The sequence below is a fragment of the Diabrotica virgifera genome, chromosome 5, assembly GCF_917563875.1.
Source record: "Diabrotica virgifera virgifera chromosome 5, PGI_DIABVI_V3a".
NCBI classification, from domain to species: domain Eukaryota; kingdom Metazoa; phylum Arthropoda; class Insecta; order Coleoptera; family Chrysomelidae; genus Diabrotica; species Diabrotica virgifera.
In genome coordinates this window covers 60745841-60763292 of record NC_065447.1, presented here as the reverse complement: position 1 = coordinate 60763292, position 17452 = coordinate 60745841, and the positions used below count along the sequence as shown (strand labels likewise).

The 17452-nt window shown below is 31.1% G+C and overlaps 1 protein-coding gene across 1 annotated transcript in view; it reads left to right on the top strand.

Annotated features, from left to right (window-relative positions):
- The window catches only part of LOC114330854 (protein kinase C-binding protein NELL2-like), a 514828-nt gene that overhangs the window by 482667 nt on the left and 14709 nt on the right, over positions 1–17452 (top strand). Inside the window, exons 11-12 of the mRNA XM_050651463.1 lie at positions 2860–3085; positions 15457–15633. Of these exons, the coding sequence (XP_050507420.1) occupies positions 2860–3085; positions 15457–15633 (403 nt within the window). The remainder of the gene's footprint in view (positions 1–2859; positions 3086–15456; positions 15634–17452) is intronic.

Sequence of the window (17452 nt, the reverse complement as noted above, 5' to 3'; positions counted from 1 at the left end):
TAAGCCTACTCCCAATAATGTCGAAAGTATTAGAACGGCTATTATTACATAAAATCGAGCAAGTTGTCCCCATAAACGAAATTATACCACAACACCAATTCGGATTTAGACGTGAACACTCAACCATGCAACAATGCCACAGAATAGTAAATATAATTAGAATAGAATAGAAATATGCTTTATTGTCACTGAAAATTATACAATTTTATGGACAAAGCTTAACATAGATTCACGAAAAAGATATACATAACAATAACAATAACAAATACAATTTTATAAAATTAGATAAATCGTCAATAAAAAAAAATATATAAACAAGTTAAAAAAAAAGTGAAGTAAAAAAACAAAAACCAATATATTGCAAAATTACTATAAATTGCAAAATTGAACCTACAACATAATATAATAAAACACAAACAAAGGAACTAATAAGTTTAAGCTGCTGTATGTGACACCCAAATATAGATAAATACACTTTAGTTACTTGTACATTACTGTGATTTCTTAGTTAGTCATTAAGAAACTCTTCTACTGAATAATATGGTCTTTTAGATAAATGAGCTTTTGTCATTTTACGGAACTTGAGAAAGGATGTTGCAGATTTAAGTTGTAAAGGGAGATGGTTGTATAGTTTTTTTGCGGAATATAGTATAGATTTCTTTACTAACTCAGAAGACGGGATCGGTAAATAGACATCAAAAGTTGAATTTCTGGTGGAGTAGTCATGATGAGGCCTTGCTGGAAAGACATGCATGTGTTTACGAATTAAGCAAACAGTTTCTAAAATATACAAAGATGGAAGGGTTAAAATTTCGTGATCTTTAAAGTAACTTCTGCAATGGGTTGTTCTTCTGAGGCCAAACAGATATCTTATTGCTCTTTTTTGTAATTTGAAAATAACATCAAATTGGGCAGCTGTACTAGACCCCCAAAAAGGAAGACCATATCGAAGATGAGACTCGCATAAAGAAAAATATGTTATTTTAGAAGATCCTAAATTGAGTTCCTTCGAAACAGATCTTATGGCTTACAGATCTTAATTAAAACAACTCTTGAGGAAAAAAAGTTTTGCACTGGAGTGTTTCTCGATATACAACAGGCATTTGATAGGGTATGGCATCAAGGTCTCCTCTATAAACTAAAATTACACATGACAGACCAACTATACTTTATTCTAAAATCGTATCTGACTGACCGATATTTCCAAGTCAAAATTGAAGACAACTTCTCAAATTACCACATCATCCAATCTGGTGTACCACAGGGTAGCGTTCTCGGCCCATTTCTCTATCTGATATTTACAGCCGACGTTCCAACCAGAAATGATACCTTATTAGCTACTTTTGCCGATGATACGGGAATCTTAGCAGTGGATGTCGACCCTAATGTAGCATCACAAAAAGTTCAAAATCATTTAGACCAATTACAAAACTGGCTCAAGCGATGGAAAATAAATGTTAATGCCAGCAAATCAGTACAAATTACTTTTACAACCAGAAAATCTACATGTCCTCAAGTTTCTATAAATAATACTCCGATTCCCATCAAGCCAGTTGTCAAATACTTGGGATTGCATCTGGATGAAAAACTCATATGGAAAACGCACATTAAAATTAAACGTAAACATTTAAATCTTAAACTAAAAAATATGAACTGGCTATTTAACAAGAAGTCTCAGTTATCTCTTGAAAATAAACTGCTTCTGTACAAAGCTATACTTATACCAGTTTGGTCTTACGGAATAGAACTATGGGGCTGCAGTAAACCTTCAAATACGAAGATACTCCAAACATTCCAATCCAAAATTCTCCGTATGATAAGTAAAGCTCCATGGTATGTATCCAACCAGACACTCCACAATGATCTGGACATCCCACTAATCAAGGACTTAATAAAAAATCGTTCAATAAAATATAAAAATCGCACCACTGACCACACCAACGACTTGATAAATAATTTATTCACCCAACCACTTGCTGAAAGAAGACTAAAGAGAATATGGCCAGACGACCTACCACAATAAAGAATAATACTTAGAGAACCGTCACTGGATGGTACCTAATTCACGTTAATTTACTTTCAGACTATTTACTTATTACTTTGTGTTTAGAGTAGATTGTAAAAATGCAGTATATCAAAAAAAAATCTCGTGATTGATAATCCGAGAGCTCGATACATCACAACTTATTTTGTAAATAATACAATTTTTGGGAAATCAGAAATAGATAACAAAACTAAACTCAGAGTATATAACAGCATAGTTAATCCGACAATGACATATGGGACAGAAACATGAATTGTGTAAAAGAAACCTGAATCAATGATAAACGCGACCGAGATGAGAAATAGGTACATGAGAAGAATAGCTGGGGTTACGAAATATGAAAGACTTAAAAATGAATATATAATGAGAGAGCAGGAGCAAGAATCGATAGTGAGGAAGATCGAAAACAAACAATTGAACTGGTTTGGTCACATAGATCAAATGGAGCAAAAGAGACTAACAAAGAAGGTACATGAAGCCAAAATGGGAAACAACAGAAAAAAGGGAAGACCGAGGAAGACCTGAATTAACCAAATCCATGATATAGGTGAAAAGAGAGACATGACTATAAGAGATATGAAGAACCTGGCCACGAACAGAAGGGCATGGAAGAAATCGATAAGAGACGAAACCCTACATCCGACCGCTTGAAAGGCACTAAGCATTATGAGAAAAAAGAAGACTTATAGTCATTGTTATAAGTATTTAATTTTAATAAACATCGAAACATTGTATTTGTTGTGTAACATCGCACATCAACCATACCCCGAAATTATAAAATTTGAATTTTGCTTGAACTCAATGTATTTTTTTAGATATTAATGAATGTAATAGTGATCTTCACACGTGCCACCCTTCAGCTCAATGTCTAAATACAGACGGAGGGTTTCGGTGTGAATGTTCTAGCAACAGACCTAACTGTAAGTTAAGTTGTATGTTCGAAGATAGGGAAATACCTCACGGCATGATCACCTCACCGAGAGACCATCCATGCCGAGAATGTAAATGCGAAAGGGGTGTCATGACATGCGAATCAATCAAGTAAGTTGTTATAAGTTTTTACTATGATGGGCCACTGAAAATCTACCACCCATAATTTTTTCCTTATTGATGCAAAAATACCATGTTCATGGCCCTGTATGTAACTCAATCAGTCATAAATTTTCTTAGATATCAAGCCCTCAGTATGCGAAATACCAGCAGTAATGCAACGTTGTTCAAAGTATTTACTTCTTCAAATCTGGCGAACGTGTAGGCCAATCAATAAGTTTCCCTCCTTCTGACCTATTTTTGAAATGTCTGTTTTGAAAACTGTCATGTGGGAAAGGAAGGGGTTTAAAAATTTGTTTAAAAATCAAATTTTCTTCACGATAATGGTGCTTTGCTGAATTAGGGCTGTAAAAGTGAAATAAATGAGATATTTTAAAAAATTTACTTACATTTCGCCATTCAAGGTTTCAAATAAAAGAGTGATCCAACAATATGATTCCTAAAAATGTCTGCTCTTTGAGGGTGTAACTTATGAACAATTTTCGGATTGTTTTCCAGGGTAAATTTGGTCATTTCATTCTGTACGGCATCACTTTCATACTATTTAAATACAGCTTCTAATCCATTATTCCGCAACGCCGTACAAAAATCATGCGACAAGGAGAAAAAATCGAGGGTTGCAATCCCCTCTTTTTCCGTCGTCCGGGGGGTGATTTAAAACAACATAAAATTAATTTATTTTGAAGTATTTTATGCATAGATAATATTTTTTTATATGCCGTACATTTTCGTTGGTCCAAAGGTTTGTAGGGGAAAAAATCTCAAGGAAAAATACATATAACGAAATGTAAGGTGAAATTCATGACGATATTTTTTATACGGCATTTAGATAGTTTATTTGTACTTAATGCAATAATTTATAAAAAGTTAATGCAGTAAAAATCTGAAAGTTCATGTTGATAAAAAAGTAATAAAAATATTAAATAAAAATAATTTACATATAATATTTATATCGCTTACGGAGCGACGTTCTGTTACGACGTTAGCATCAGATGACCATAAAATACTACTAGTCTAGTAAAATAAAATTACACTACATGTAAATCAAAATGTAAATTCGTACAGGTTGAAACAAATTTTATATCAAAGTTTAGGTGGGTACAAAAGATATTTTCAAGAAAGTATCCAAATCATATAAGGGGATCATTATTTAAATAATTAAAAAGGGGTCATTTTTGCAAAAAAAAATACTTTTTTAACTGCTGAGGTTATTCAGTTACTAATGAAGGTCTATTGGACTGTTTTCTGCAAAGCTGAAGGGTAAATCTTTCACATAAGATTTACTAAATTAAATTTGACCCTCTATTTATTTAAATAATTATACATAAAACTTTAAAAACAAATTTGCAAAAAATTATTTTTAGCGTTTTAAATAAGCACTATAAAATATATTATTTTATAAGATAATTTGCTCTATGTTATCAGTATTAAACAAAAAAAAATTGGTAGAAAAGTATTTAATATTTTTTGAGATATTGAATTTGTTTATTAAATGTTACTCTATTTTCAAATGCAAAAACGCGGTTGTTGCCAAAGAAATATTCACCCTATTAAATCTTATTATTTTTATTTTTATGTATATTTTCTATTAATGTATTGATAAATTCAAATTTTAATTAAACTTCCCCCTAAAATGGCATTTGAAAATTATTAAAATTTGTTTATAATTTGTTTTTTTAATAACGTCGCAAGGCATAAATATTTTGACATGTCGTTTCGATAATTCGGTTCCTGGGAATTTTTCAATAATTATCAAAATTTTTTCTTCTTTTTTCCTCTTCTTTTTTTTTCTTGGAGTTATATTACTACGGGCCCTTTTAGGGTTAAGTTTCATTAAGAATGTCGAATCTCTAAGTTTTAGATTCTAGAACTAAAAATATTAAGATTGGTTTAAAATCACTTAAATAGAATGTGGCTACTTACTGAGTTACAGGGTGTTTTATTTAAAAATTTAACAATTATTTTTACCAAGTACTTTCAAACTATTTGACGTATCCTTGTCATACTTGGCAGAAAGTGTGGGTACTATACAGTCTACTAAATTGTGATAAATAAAAGTTTCTAGCTACTGCCAGAGGCGTACGACAGGGAATAGTTAATGATTGACCCTTCCCAAATTCTACGCCACTGAGGGATTGCCATTTTAGCAAAATTTTTCGATTCTCTAATACTTTCTATGTAAATAATATACTCTTTACTTGTAACGATTAGGTCATTAGTTTTCGAGATATTGGACGTTAAAAATGAAACAGCATAGTTATTTTGATTCATTCATTCATTCATTTTAAACGTCCAATATCTCTCAAACTGATGACTTTATCGATACCAATAAAGCTATTTACATACAAAGTATCGGAGAATCGAAAAATTACATAGTAATTCACTCAGTGGCGTAGAATTTGGGAAGGGTCAATAATTCACTATCCCCTGTCGTACGCCTCTGGCACTAGCTAGAAACGTTTATTAATCACAATTTAGTAGGGTGTATAATAGCCACTCTTTCTGCCAAGTATGATAAGGATATGTCAAATAGTTTTAAAGTAGTTGGTAAAAATAATTTTTAAATTTTTAAATAAAACACCCTGTAACTCAGTAAGTAGCCATATTTTATTTAAGAGATTTTAGTTAAATCTTAATATTTTTAGGTCTAGAATCGACAACTCAGAGATTCGACATTCTTAATAATATTTTACATTAAAAGGGCCCGTAGTAATATAACTCCAAGAAAAAAAAGAAGAAAAAAAAACGACAAAAAAAATTTGTTAATTAGTAAAAAATTCCCAGCAACCCAATTATCCAAACGGCATTTCAAAATACTCAATCCCCGCGACGTTATTAAAAAAACAAATTATAAACAAATTTGAATAGTTTTCAAATGCTATTTTAGGGGGCAGTTTAATTGAAATTTGAATTTATCAATACATTTATCGAAAATATACATAAAAATAAAAATAATGGGATCTTAAGCAGGTGAATATTTCTTTGGCAACAACCACGTTTTTGCAATTGAAGATATAGTAACATTTAATAAACAAATTCAATATCTCAAAAAATATTAAATATTTTTTGACCAATTTATTTTTAATTAATACTGGTAACATAGCGCAACTTACACCGTAAAATAAGATATTTTATAGTGCTTATTTAAAACCCTAAAAATATTTTTTTGCAAATTTGTTTTTAAAGTTTTATATACAATTATTTAAATAAATAGGGGGTCGAATTTAATTTAGTAAGTCTTATGTGAGAGATTTGCCCTTCAACTTTGCAGAAAAATATCTCATAGACCTTCATTAATAAGTGAATTACCTCAGCAGTTAAAAAAGTATATTTTTTGCAAAAATGACCCCTTTTTAATTATTTAAACAATGATCCCCTTGTATGATTTGGATACTTTCTTGAAAATATCTTTTGTACCCACCTAAAATTTGATATAAAATTTGTTTTAACCTGTACGAATTTACATTTTGACTTTTTTTATTTTATTAGGCTATACACCCTTAAAATGGTAGCGTCATTTTCATCAGCCTAAAAGATATGGTCTGCATTAAAATGTACGGCATCATTTTTACTTTATCGTACTATATACGTAGTATAGTATAATAGATAAAGTTATAGGATCGTGCAAAAAAATTTTTTTCAGATTTCACTTTTTTTCGACATTTTGAGTCCCCCTGAGTCTAAAAAGCAAATAAAAAAAACATGTCGGAAGTATGTACGTACGTACGTACGTATGTACGTACGTACGTATGTAGCCACCGCCCAGCAAAAACTACTGGACCGATTTTGATGAAATTCGGTATGAGTAAGTTTTAGCGAATTTTGTCGAGAAACTAAGCTTTTAAAAAAACCTCTCAAAGGGGGGCCGAAATAGGGGGGTTATTTAGGGCCCATTTTTGAAAATTTTGACCGAAATGAATGAAATTCAACTCAAACTAAGCTCATCGATAGGTAAATAAAAATACGGAATTTGACATTTCCAAATTCAAAATGGCTGCCAACATCCCTAATAACACAAAACATTCCATGAATGTTCCTAGAATGTACTCACAGGACATTCCAAACATTCCTGGAATGTCCCCAAATGCACACGAATGTCCCTGGAAAGTCCCTGGAATGTGCTGTGTCAGCATTTTAAATATTCTTAGAATGTTCTGTTGGAACATTCCATGAATGTCTACGAATGTTCTTTGGACATTCACAGTATATGTTTTAGACTGAATGTCTTGTTGGAACATTCCATGAATGTTCTTTGGACATTCACAGTATATTTTTTAGACTGAATGTCTTGTTGGGACATTCCATGAATGTTGGAACATTCCATGAATGTTCTTTGGACATTCACAGTATATTTTTTAGACTAAATGTCTTGTTGGAACATTCCATGAATGTCTACGAACGTTCTTTGAACATTCACAGTATATTTTTTAGACATTCTCTGAAATATATCGTCAGTGCTGTGACAATACCTCCTATATCTTTTTTCATGAGGTTTGCAGGAGACGAAAAACATTTTTTAAGGTCACCTCCTGTTTGCATACGTAAGTTCTGGCTTGTTTTGTAGTAAATAGATAGTTAAATTTACTGCAAAACAAGTCAAAAAATATATGAAAACAGGAGGTGGCCCAAACAAGTTTTTAGTCTATCTTACAAATCTCATGAAAAAACAGATAGGAGGTATTGTCACATCACTGACGATATGTGGCCATACCAAATAATGCATGCTTGATAAATATAAACATTTTTATTGCAAAAAATCTTTTCATACATTTTTTTAATGTAATTTACTGATATTCCTATAAAAAAATGTGTCACATTTGCTTTGTAAACCTTTCTTTTGCCTTTCATAGCCACATATTCCATTTCCTTCCTGGTTTTTTGTAGACCACTTCTCTCAGCTGATTCTAAAAGAAAATAAAATAAATGGTAATTTTTCTATCCTTTACAATTAACAATCAGAAGAAATATTTACAGGTAATAATATGCATATAATAATAATAATAAAATAAATAATAAATTAAATAATATTTAAATAAATAATAAATAATATTTAATAAAGAAAATAATAAAACATTTTGTATTTTGACAACGACGTCCGATGTGGAAGTAGAAACCATAATAAAGTTATTTTTTCAAGTAAATTCTGGCTTATTTCCCCATTAAAATAGTTACAATAATTACAAAAATGCCACAAAGAAATAGCTTTTTCACAAACTAATAAGTATTTTGTTTTATTATATTTATTGTTTTTATTATTTACTTTAACTTAAGATTATAACTTAATTCTTGTTTTCTATTTCTGATGTTTTTATTTATTTGCATTCAATATTAATCTGTTTTCTTGTATAATCTACTTCGCAATAATTATGTGATATATTGGACTTAAAATGAATTCAAAAATTTTTTGTAATTGGGCAACAATGTCAACTTAGATCTCTGATGTAGATAATGAAGAACAACGGTATCTACAGTTGGAAAAATGAAAGAATAGGGCTTTTCATCAATTGTCATTTGTTTCGAGCTTCTGTCATGTGTCACATAATATTAATATATCTATGTCATATGTCTTTGGTTTGTATCTATTATTGTATATACCAATAACGTATGTCGTAGATATATTAATATTATGTGACACATGACAAAAGCTCGAAACAAATGACTGTGAATGAAAAGCCCTATACCCATGAACGATCACATCAATCACTTATTTTGTATTTGCTATCTTTTTCTATTTTAGAACAAATAGAAAATGATATAAAAACATTAAAAATAAAAAACTGGAGAAAAAAAGCATGAAACAGATCAGAGTGGAGAAGAATCCTGGAACAGGCCAAGACCCAGAAAGGGCTGTCGAGCCAATGATGATGATGATCTTTTTCTATAGGTAACAAACGTTTGTGATTTATAGAAAAAGACAGCAAATAGGGCTTTTCATCAACTGTCATTTGTTTCGAGCTTCCGTCATGTGTCACATAATATTAATATATCTACGTCATACGTCTTTGGTTTGTATCATTGGTATATGCCAATAACTTATGACGTAGATATAGTAATATTGTGTGACACATGACAGAAGCTCGAAACAAATGACTGTGAATGAAAAGCCCTATACAAAATAAGTGATTGATGTGATCGTTCATGGTTATAGGGTTTTTCATTCAGTCATTTGTTTCGAGCTTCTGTCATGTGTCACATAATATTAATATATCTACGTCATACGTTATTGATATAATCAATGATACAAACCAAAGATGTATGACGTAGATATATTAATATATGTGACACATGACAGAAGCTCGAAACAAATGACAATGAACAAAGCCCTATATTGCTTTTCATCGATTGTCATTTGTTTCGAGCTTCTGTCATATGTTATATAATCTGTGTATAATATTAATACAACACGGATTATACGACATATGACAGTAGCTCGAAACAAATGACTGTAAATGAAAAGCCCTATTCTTTAATTTTTCCAACTGTATATTGTAATTGTATTATTAATTGGGTTAAGCATATTACCTGTGTGATATAAGCTATTGGAACAGCACAGTCTCTCAAACGGTTGAAAGTGAAGTTCTGTCAATATCTTTTTCTAAAAAATGTTTTGAACATACTGCTCTATTAACAAATCTGATCAATACTTCATGCCTTCTTCGCAGGATCTTCTGGAAAGCTAAAAATACAAAATATATGCATTACTGAGCATTATTAACAAATTTTAGTTTTAAATAAAAAATATGATTAATGAACTCACAAAATATTATAAAAAGCAGCTTAGAAATTGTTTATTAGTATAGTCGTTTCCCTAGCCACAACTGGCTAGTGATTTTAGTAGGTAATTTTTTTGTTTTTGGCCATTTTTGCCAAAATTACTAACTATTTAGTTATTTTTTTGCCAATTTTACCAAATTGTCAAAATTATTTACTAAAATCACTAGCCAGTTGTGTCTGAGACTAAGTTTAGCGAACCGACTGTACTATTCATACTGTGTATTCATTAGTTGGTACTATTATAGTGTGTGGTCTACCATCCTGTTTATAAACGCATACATTAGCAAAAACGCAAAAAAAAATTTAATTTTACAAATAATCCGTTTGTTATTATCTCTATTTACTATTTTAATTAGGAATAAGCAAGTTTGTGGCTTATTCGCAATTATTAAAATAATAAATGGATATTTTCTGAAATAGGGGCATGCCTTTGTTTACATATTTGCATATACTAACCTTTGAAACATTATTTGTGCAGATTTTTTATCTACATTGCTTCTGCTACTCCAACTGATTTTATGCACTATATTAATAATACTATTAAAGTTATTATAAAAGTATCCGAATTAAAAAATATTCTTAAAAAGCACAAATAAAAACAAACAACGATCACGCACGGCAAGGTGGCCAAGGCCAAGATGCATGTCAAGATGGCCGAACCGAAGTCTGAAGTGAGGTCATTGGTCGTTTTTAGTCACGTGATGCCCTCTCTAAGCACCATGCACACATACATGCGCCGTGAATTTGAAAATGAACAGGAACATTGGTAGTATGTTCACAGAATGTCTTATGGTAACATTCCACGAATAATTTAATCAGATGTTCACCGAATGTTCCCTAAATGTCCAGGACATTCAAATATTGATAGAACTTTGGTAGTACATTCCTGGAATGTTGTGTGTTGTTAGGGATGGCCGACCGCCCACCCGACACATTTCCCTATCTATCTAAAAACTTGTTTAAGATAAGTTTAATTTGAAAAGTCGTTATATAGCCTAAAGATGGGGCTATAAGAAGGATGTTATCGTTTTTCAGAAAAAGTTAAGGGTTGCCTATATTTAAGGGGTCAAATTTTGACATAAATTTGAACTAGATTTTCTCAAAAATGGCTCCAAGGAATTTTTTTATTTTTTGATATATTTTTGATATCCTATCAGTAAATTGAATGACATTAGTCATATATCTTAACTCCCCATAGGAGGGGAGTTATGAATTTTTTATAAAAAAATATTCGAGTGCCCGTAACTTCCTTCTTAATAGAAACTAAAATTTAAAATTTTGCAGACATATATGGTACTTTATTATCTATTACAATAAATTTTACCAAAAATATGGCTTCCGGTTGAACCGGAAATGAATAAAAAATCTTAATTTTTTTAGATACGCCCTGTATATTTTAACATATTTTGAAAGAATGCAAAATTACCTTTCCAATGACATAAAATTCATTGCTGTAGCTCAAAAACTCGAAAAGTTACAGTAAATAGAAATTTTGCTATAATCTTTTGTGTGTCCTCTCTCACGCGTTCATAGCAGAGCATTATTGTAGGGCAGTCAATGAGGGTATTTGGCTCCGAATTTCATCCTACTACATTGATGTTCTTTATATTTTCACAGTAAGTAGGGAATAGCTCAAGAAACAAAATCTACCCTATATACTATGGCGCTTTTATCTTGGGGCGGTTCCCACTTCTTCAAGGGGGTGGAAAATTTGTTGGTCAAAATAAGCACGGAAGTGGCTAAAGAACCTATATACCTTAAAAACTATGCATCGAACTAAAAACACTATATAAAACATTTTTTAGATTATAAATAATAAAGAGATTCGTTCCTTCGTAAATGTTCTATTTATAATACAAAAAGAGATATGGTAGGTGAAAATAGTTTGTTTTTTGGTGCATGCTCAAATTGGTGTATTCAACTTGAAATAACAGAGGAACGGTAGGTTTTAGGTGTATAATGCTACCAACACCTTTTGTAGTGATTGAAAAGGCCTTTAAAACGAGCACCGTTAAATGTCGGTTACTTACAAACTAAGCGAGATATGGTGCAAAGAATATATGTCTAATGTACTTTAAGGAAAAATGAAAAGTATATACACATTTACCTCCCCATCCACCATAATTTAAATGCATTGTTTTCCTTCTACAATACCTTTTAATATAGTGTTATTTCTACTTTCAAAAAGTTGACCGGGTTTAAAATGAATGATTTTTGTAAAAAATGTGATCAAATTATAGAATGAATTTTTAAATTTTCTTAAAAATCTTCCTTTTTCTCCATGTAATTCGAAAATAAAAATATTTCACCCCTGAGAAGTGGTGGGAACTTCCCCCATGATAAAAGCGCCATAGTATATAGGATAGACTTTGAATTAGGAGATTAGGCTACTCCCAAAATTTCATTAAAATCCATGCAGTAGGATAGAATTTGGAGATAATATCTTGTTCTTAATCTCGCGCATTGACTCACGTAATCGAAATAGAATGAAATTCAAATATTGTAAACTATTAATTTCTCAGAAAAATGAACTTATTTGAAATGAAAGTATGACTATAATATTCTATTGATTTATGCAATAATCTACACATCTATAGTGTGTCCCCGAAATATGGCATCGAGCATTTTCTCAAATGCAGGAATTAATGATGCGTATAACCATAAAATACTTTTAAGTACAGTAGGTGTTTCTAAAATATCAAAATAACGAGTAACTTTGTTATTTTTATAGAATGCCAGTATCTAGTACCATAACGATAATAGATCGGTACGATAAAGTTCTCGGGCGACCCTTCCGTCCAGCGTTTTTCCTAATTTATTTATCTTAATACTATTTAAAACAAGGGGAAAATATAGAAAATTGCTATATTTTATTAATCTATAAATATCTAAACTTTTGCAATAAATTTAAAAAAAATCTGTTTTTGTATTTCTCTATAATTTTTTTAGAACAGTTTCTTTTGAACGGCAATACTATATAACAATTGTATTTTACAATATTATGTTAAAAAAAAAGTTGACGGAGTCAAAAAGAAAACGGAGTCAAATGATTTTACACCTTTATAAATCAAGTATACCATGAAATTAAGATAATTATTAATATACATTCAAATAAACAATAATTTTTTGACGGCATTATTTTTAATAGTACTTTTGAGTGCTAGATAATGTTTTGGAACTGAAGCCGTACTTTTTCAAATCACCCCCCGGACCACGGAAATAGAGGGGATTGCAATCCTCGATTTTTCCCCTTGTCGCATGATTTTTGTACGGCGTTCCGAAATAATGGATTAGAAGCTGTATTGAAACAATATGAAACTGATGCCGTACAGAATGAAATGACCAAATTTACCCTGGAAAGTGTCAGAAAATCAAAAAAATTTACCAGCTTTGTGGTGCACCATTTTTTTACGGCAATTCGGCTTTACGGATTTCTTATTATTTTTCATAGATCTATCGATGGTAGCCGTACAAAAATGTATGACCAAAATATACTCACTCTACCTGCACTTTTGAATTCTCACCAGCACTCAGTTGGACCGCTTACAAGTGACGGCATAGTGCTGAATCTCATAGTGCTGAATCTTATTATTTTATATTCTTATATCGTTATACAGGGTGTCCCGAAAAGATTGGTCATAAATTATACGACATATTCTGGGATCAAAAATAGATTGATTGAACCTCACTTACCTATATACAATAGCCCACACAAAAAAAGTTACAGCCCTTTGAAGTTACAAAATGAAAATCGATTTTTTTTCATATATCGAAAACTCTCAGAGATTTTTTATTGAAAATGGACATGTGGCATTTTTATGGCAGCAACATCTTAAAAAAAATTAAAGTGAAATTTGTGTACCCCATAAAAACTTTATGGGGTTTTGTTCCCTTAAACCCCCCCAAACTTTTCTGTACGTTCCAATTGAATTATTATTGTGGCACCATTAGTTAAACACAATGTTCCTAAAACTTTTTTGCCTCTTAGTACTTTTTAGATAAGTCAGTGTTTATCGAGATATTTTGAATATTTGTCGAATCCACCACATATTTGTATATGGTTAAGTACAGCTATTATAGAGACCTGTTAATAATCTGAAAATTTATTTATAATTTACATTTTTAGGTATATTTTGAAAAAGAAGCTACATCTCGATAAAATGTGACTTATAAAAAGAAGACTAAGAGGCAAAAGTCTTAAAAACGCTGTGTTTAACTAATGGTACCACAATAATAATTTAATTGGAACGTACACAAACATTTGGGGGGTTTAAAGGAACAAAACCCCCATAAAATTTTTACGTAAATATATTGAAAAAGAAGCCGCATCTCGATAAAAACTGGCTTATCGAAAAAATACTAAGAGGCAAAGAAGTTTTAAAAACGTTGTGTTTAATTAATGGTACCACAATAATGAATCAATTGGAACGTACACAAAAGTTTGGGGGGGTTTAAGGGAACAAAATCCCCATAAATTTTTTATGGGGTGGACAAATTTCACTATAATTTTGTTTTAAGATGTTCTTGCCATAATAATGATACATGTCCATTTTCAATAAAAAATCTCTAATAGTTTTCGATATATTGAAAACAATCGATTTTCATTTTGTAACTTCAAAGGGCTGTAACTTTTTTTATGAGCACATTTGTACTAAGGTAAGTTAGGTTCAATCGAACTATTTTTGACCCCAGAATGTGTGGTATAATTTATGACCAATCTTTTCGGGACACCCTGTATATACGTCACCTGGTGGTTCAATTATAACCCATCCATTTTTTGGACATGGGCCTGTAGTCTACGATGAGCCTTCACTTTACTTAAAAGATCTTTCAGCATTCTTTATTCATGGCCAGCCTTCTAAATGGCTTTATTGCCAATACCTGTAGATCTACTTTCACATCGTCCAGGAAGTGTTTTCTTTTGTTTGGTCTTTGACGCTGTCTCTGTCCCACAAGCTTAAACATCGACTTTGACAGTCCGACGTCAGTATTTAATTGTGTTTGTGCTAAACAAGTCTCCTTCATTAATGATTATGGATTATGAAGTAAATCTTTAATGAATATGGTTGGCCATTGGACATATTTACAAAATTTTAAAAATAATATATTACAAAATGAAATTACTAGATTTTACTAGCAAATTCTTTCGTGTAAGTTTGCTTATAGACCGTTGGTTTTCATTTTCATTCAGAGCAGACACAGGCCAATCTGAAGATCCCAATATGGTGAAACGTACGTAAACTGATGGTGGTTGCTTCTGAGACAGGATGAAATAGTATCAACTGTCTTATTTTCTCAGTTTTATTCTCATTTTGAATATTAGGAATAAAAATTCGTTAGATTTTTACCTAGATAAATTGACGGGTTATGGAATGCATATTTTAGATTCCCTCTAGTTTATTTTTTTGTGGTCCGTTTGCCATATAAATTGTAGTAGGTAAAGATTTAGGGTGTCAACATAATTTTGGTTTCAATGTTAGAAGTTTTAGATCTTCGGGTCTTTACACATGTTGTTGTGTTAATATATTATAAGTTAGAATAAGATGTATATTGTAAAAACTTTACCACCCATAATTTATTTTATTTAGGTGCAATTGCAGTCTGCCATACATGGACGAGAACCCCTGTTGTCCACAATGCAACGCCAAGCATTCTTGTCGCCATCAAGAACTCTCTGGAGTCATACTGAAGCACGGTGATAAGTGGTCATTTCAGTGTCAAACATGCGAATGTCAGCATGGCGAAATAGATTGCTGGCCCATGAGGTAAGATAAAAAAAAATATTGTTTATTATTGTCTTAAATTACCTATTTACATTCTTTAAATTAAAAATCACTTCAGTGGATGTGTGTTGACTGGTGTTTTTGATTCCAACTAATATATGGCGGTTAAAAACTATAATACTTAAGACTATTATTGCATACATTGGGTACAAGAAGCTTTAACTTATCCTTTTCACTGAAAAATATTTCATGTAATGGATCAGCCTATCCTGAGATTCCTTTTAGCACTTCTGGTCTGTCTTAATTTTTTTCATATTTTCGTAATATTTTCTTTTTTCACAATTTGTCTCTTTTTTTATTTCTTCTAGTTATATATTCTTTTAACTGATCCCTTGAGCCTATTTGATATGTAACTTGACCTTAAGTAACTCCCAGTATCCAAGTTATTATCTTTAACCGATCTTTCTTTCCATTGTCAATATCAATATCAATATCATATTGTCTCCTGTACTTTTATAACTTTAAACTTTTCCCTCTATTATATTTTTTTATTCTATCTGTTTTTGTATATCATGCTTTACGCATGGACCTGTTATATGGTCCACAATGTTTTCCACAAAATTTTCTTTCTACTATTCTAAACTTTTTAGTACTGTAGTTTTTCTTTTTATAAAATTTTTATTTTTTCTTTCGCTTGTGAAAAGAGAATCATTCTCTGAAAGACATACTACTATAAATCTTATTGATTTGTTTTTAAATATTTATCTTATAAAACTTTGCACTGAAGTAAAATCTTCAAGTGTAACTGGTATATATTTATTCATAATGTGTCCGCCCAGTTCTATTTTAACATGGACTATGTTGTTTTTAAAAGCCCATGTTTCAGTTCCATGTGTCAGCACCGGCTAAAATACGTACTGACAAAGTTTTTACCTTTAGTATTATCATTGTTTATTTGGTAAATTTAATTTAAATTACTATTTCTGTTCTTCCAAATTCTGCCGATGTTAGGAATATTTTAAATCAGCCTTTAGGTTAAGATTTGATAGTCCGATTTTTTGTCCTAGTATACAATATTACAAAAAATAAATATCTAACCAAAGAATCTCTAGACATATTGAGGATATGACTCTGGAAAAAAATCGAACTGTCAAAGCTTAACCTAAAGACTGCTTTAAATAGATGTTCTTTAGTATAAGTAGCATTTTTGGTCGATTACAACAGTATTTAAATCGAACTTACCAAATACTTTAAATACTTAACTACAAATACTTGTACTACTACAAGACCTGAAATATGGAACACAGTCTATAAACTTCAAGTGACTCAGAGTTATGGAACGGAGAATGCTCAAGATTAAGCTCAGTGATTGTAAATCCAATGAAGCAATAAGAATACGATATCAAAAGTAACAGATGTGATCGAGAACATTTGCCATGTTAAAATTGAAGTGGGTAGGACACATAGGAAGAATGGAATACAAACGTTGGACGAAGCGAATTCTTTAATGGCGGCCAAGGGCCAGTGAGAGAAGTAGAGACAGGCCTCAAACCAGATGGACTGTTGACATCAAACGAATGGATGGCCACGAATAGATTAAAAAAATAGCGAACAGAAATCAATCGACCTACATAAGGGAGGCTTACATACAACTATGAATCGAATATCTGTTGGATATATATATATATATATATATATATATATATATATATATATATATATATATATATATACGACTCAACCGTTTCTATACTGTCCAGTTATATCCTTAGTCTAATAGCATTTCCTGAAATTCTTCTGTCTTTTGCAACTAACGCAACAAAATCGGTATATCTTAGATGATTCAGGTTTTCACCATCTA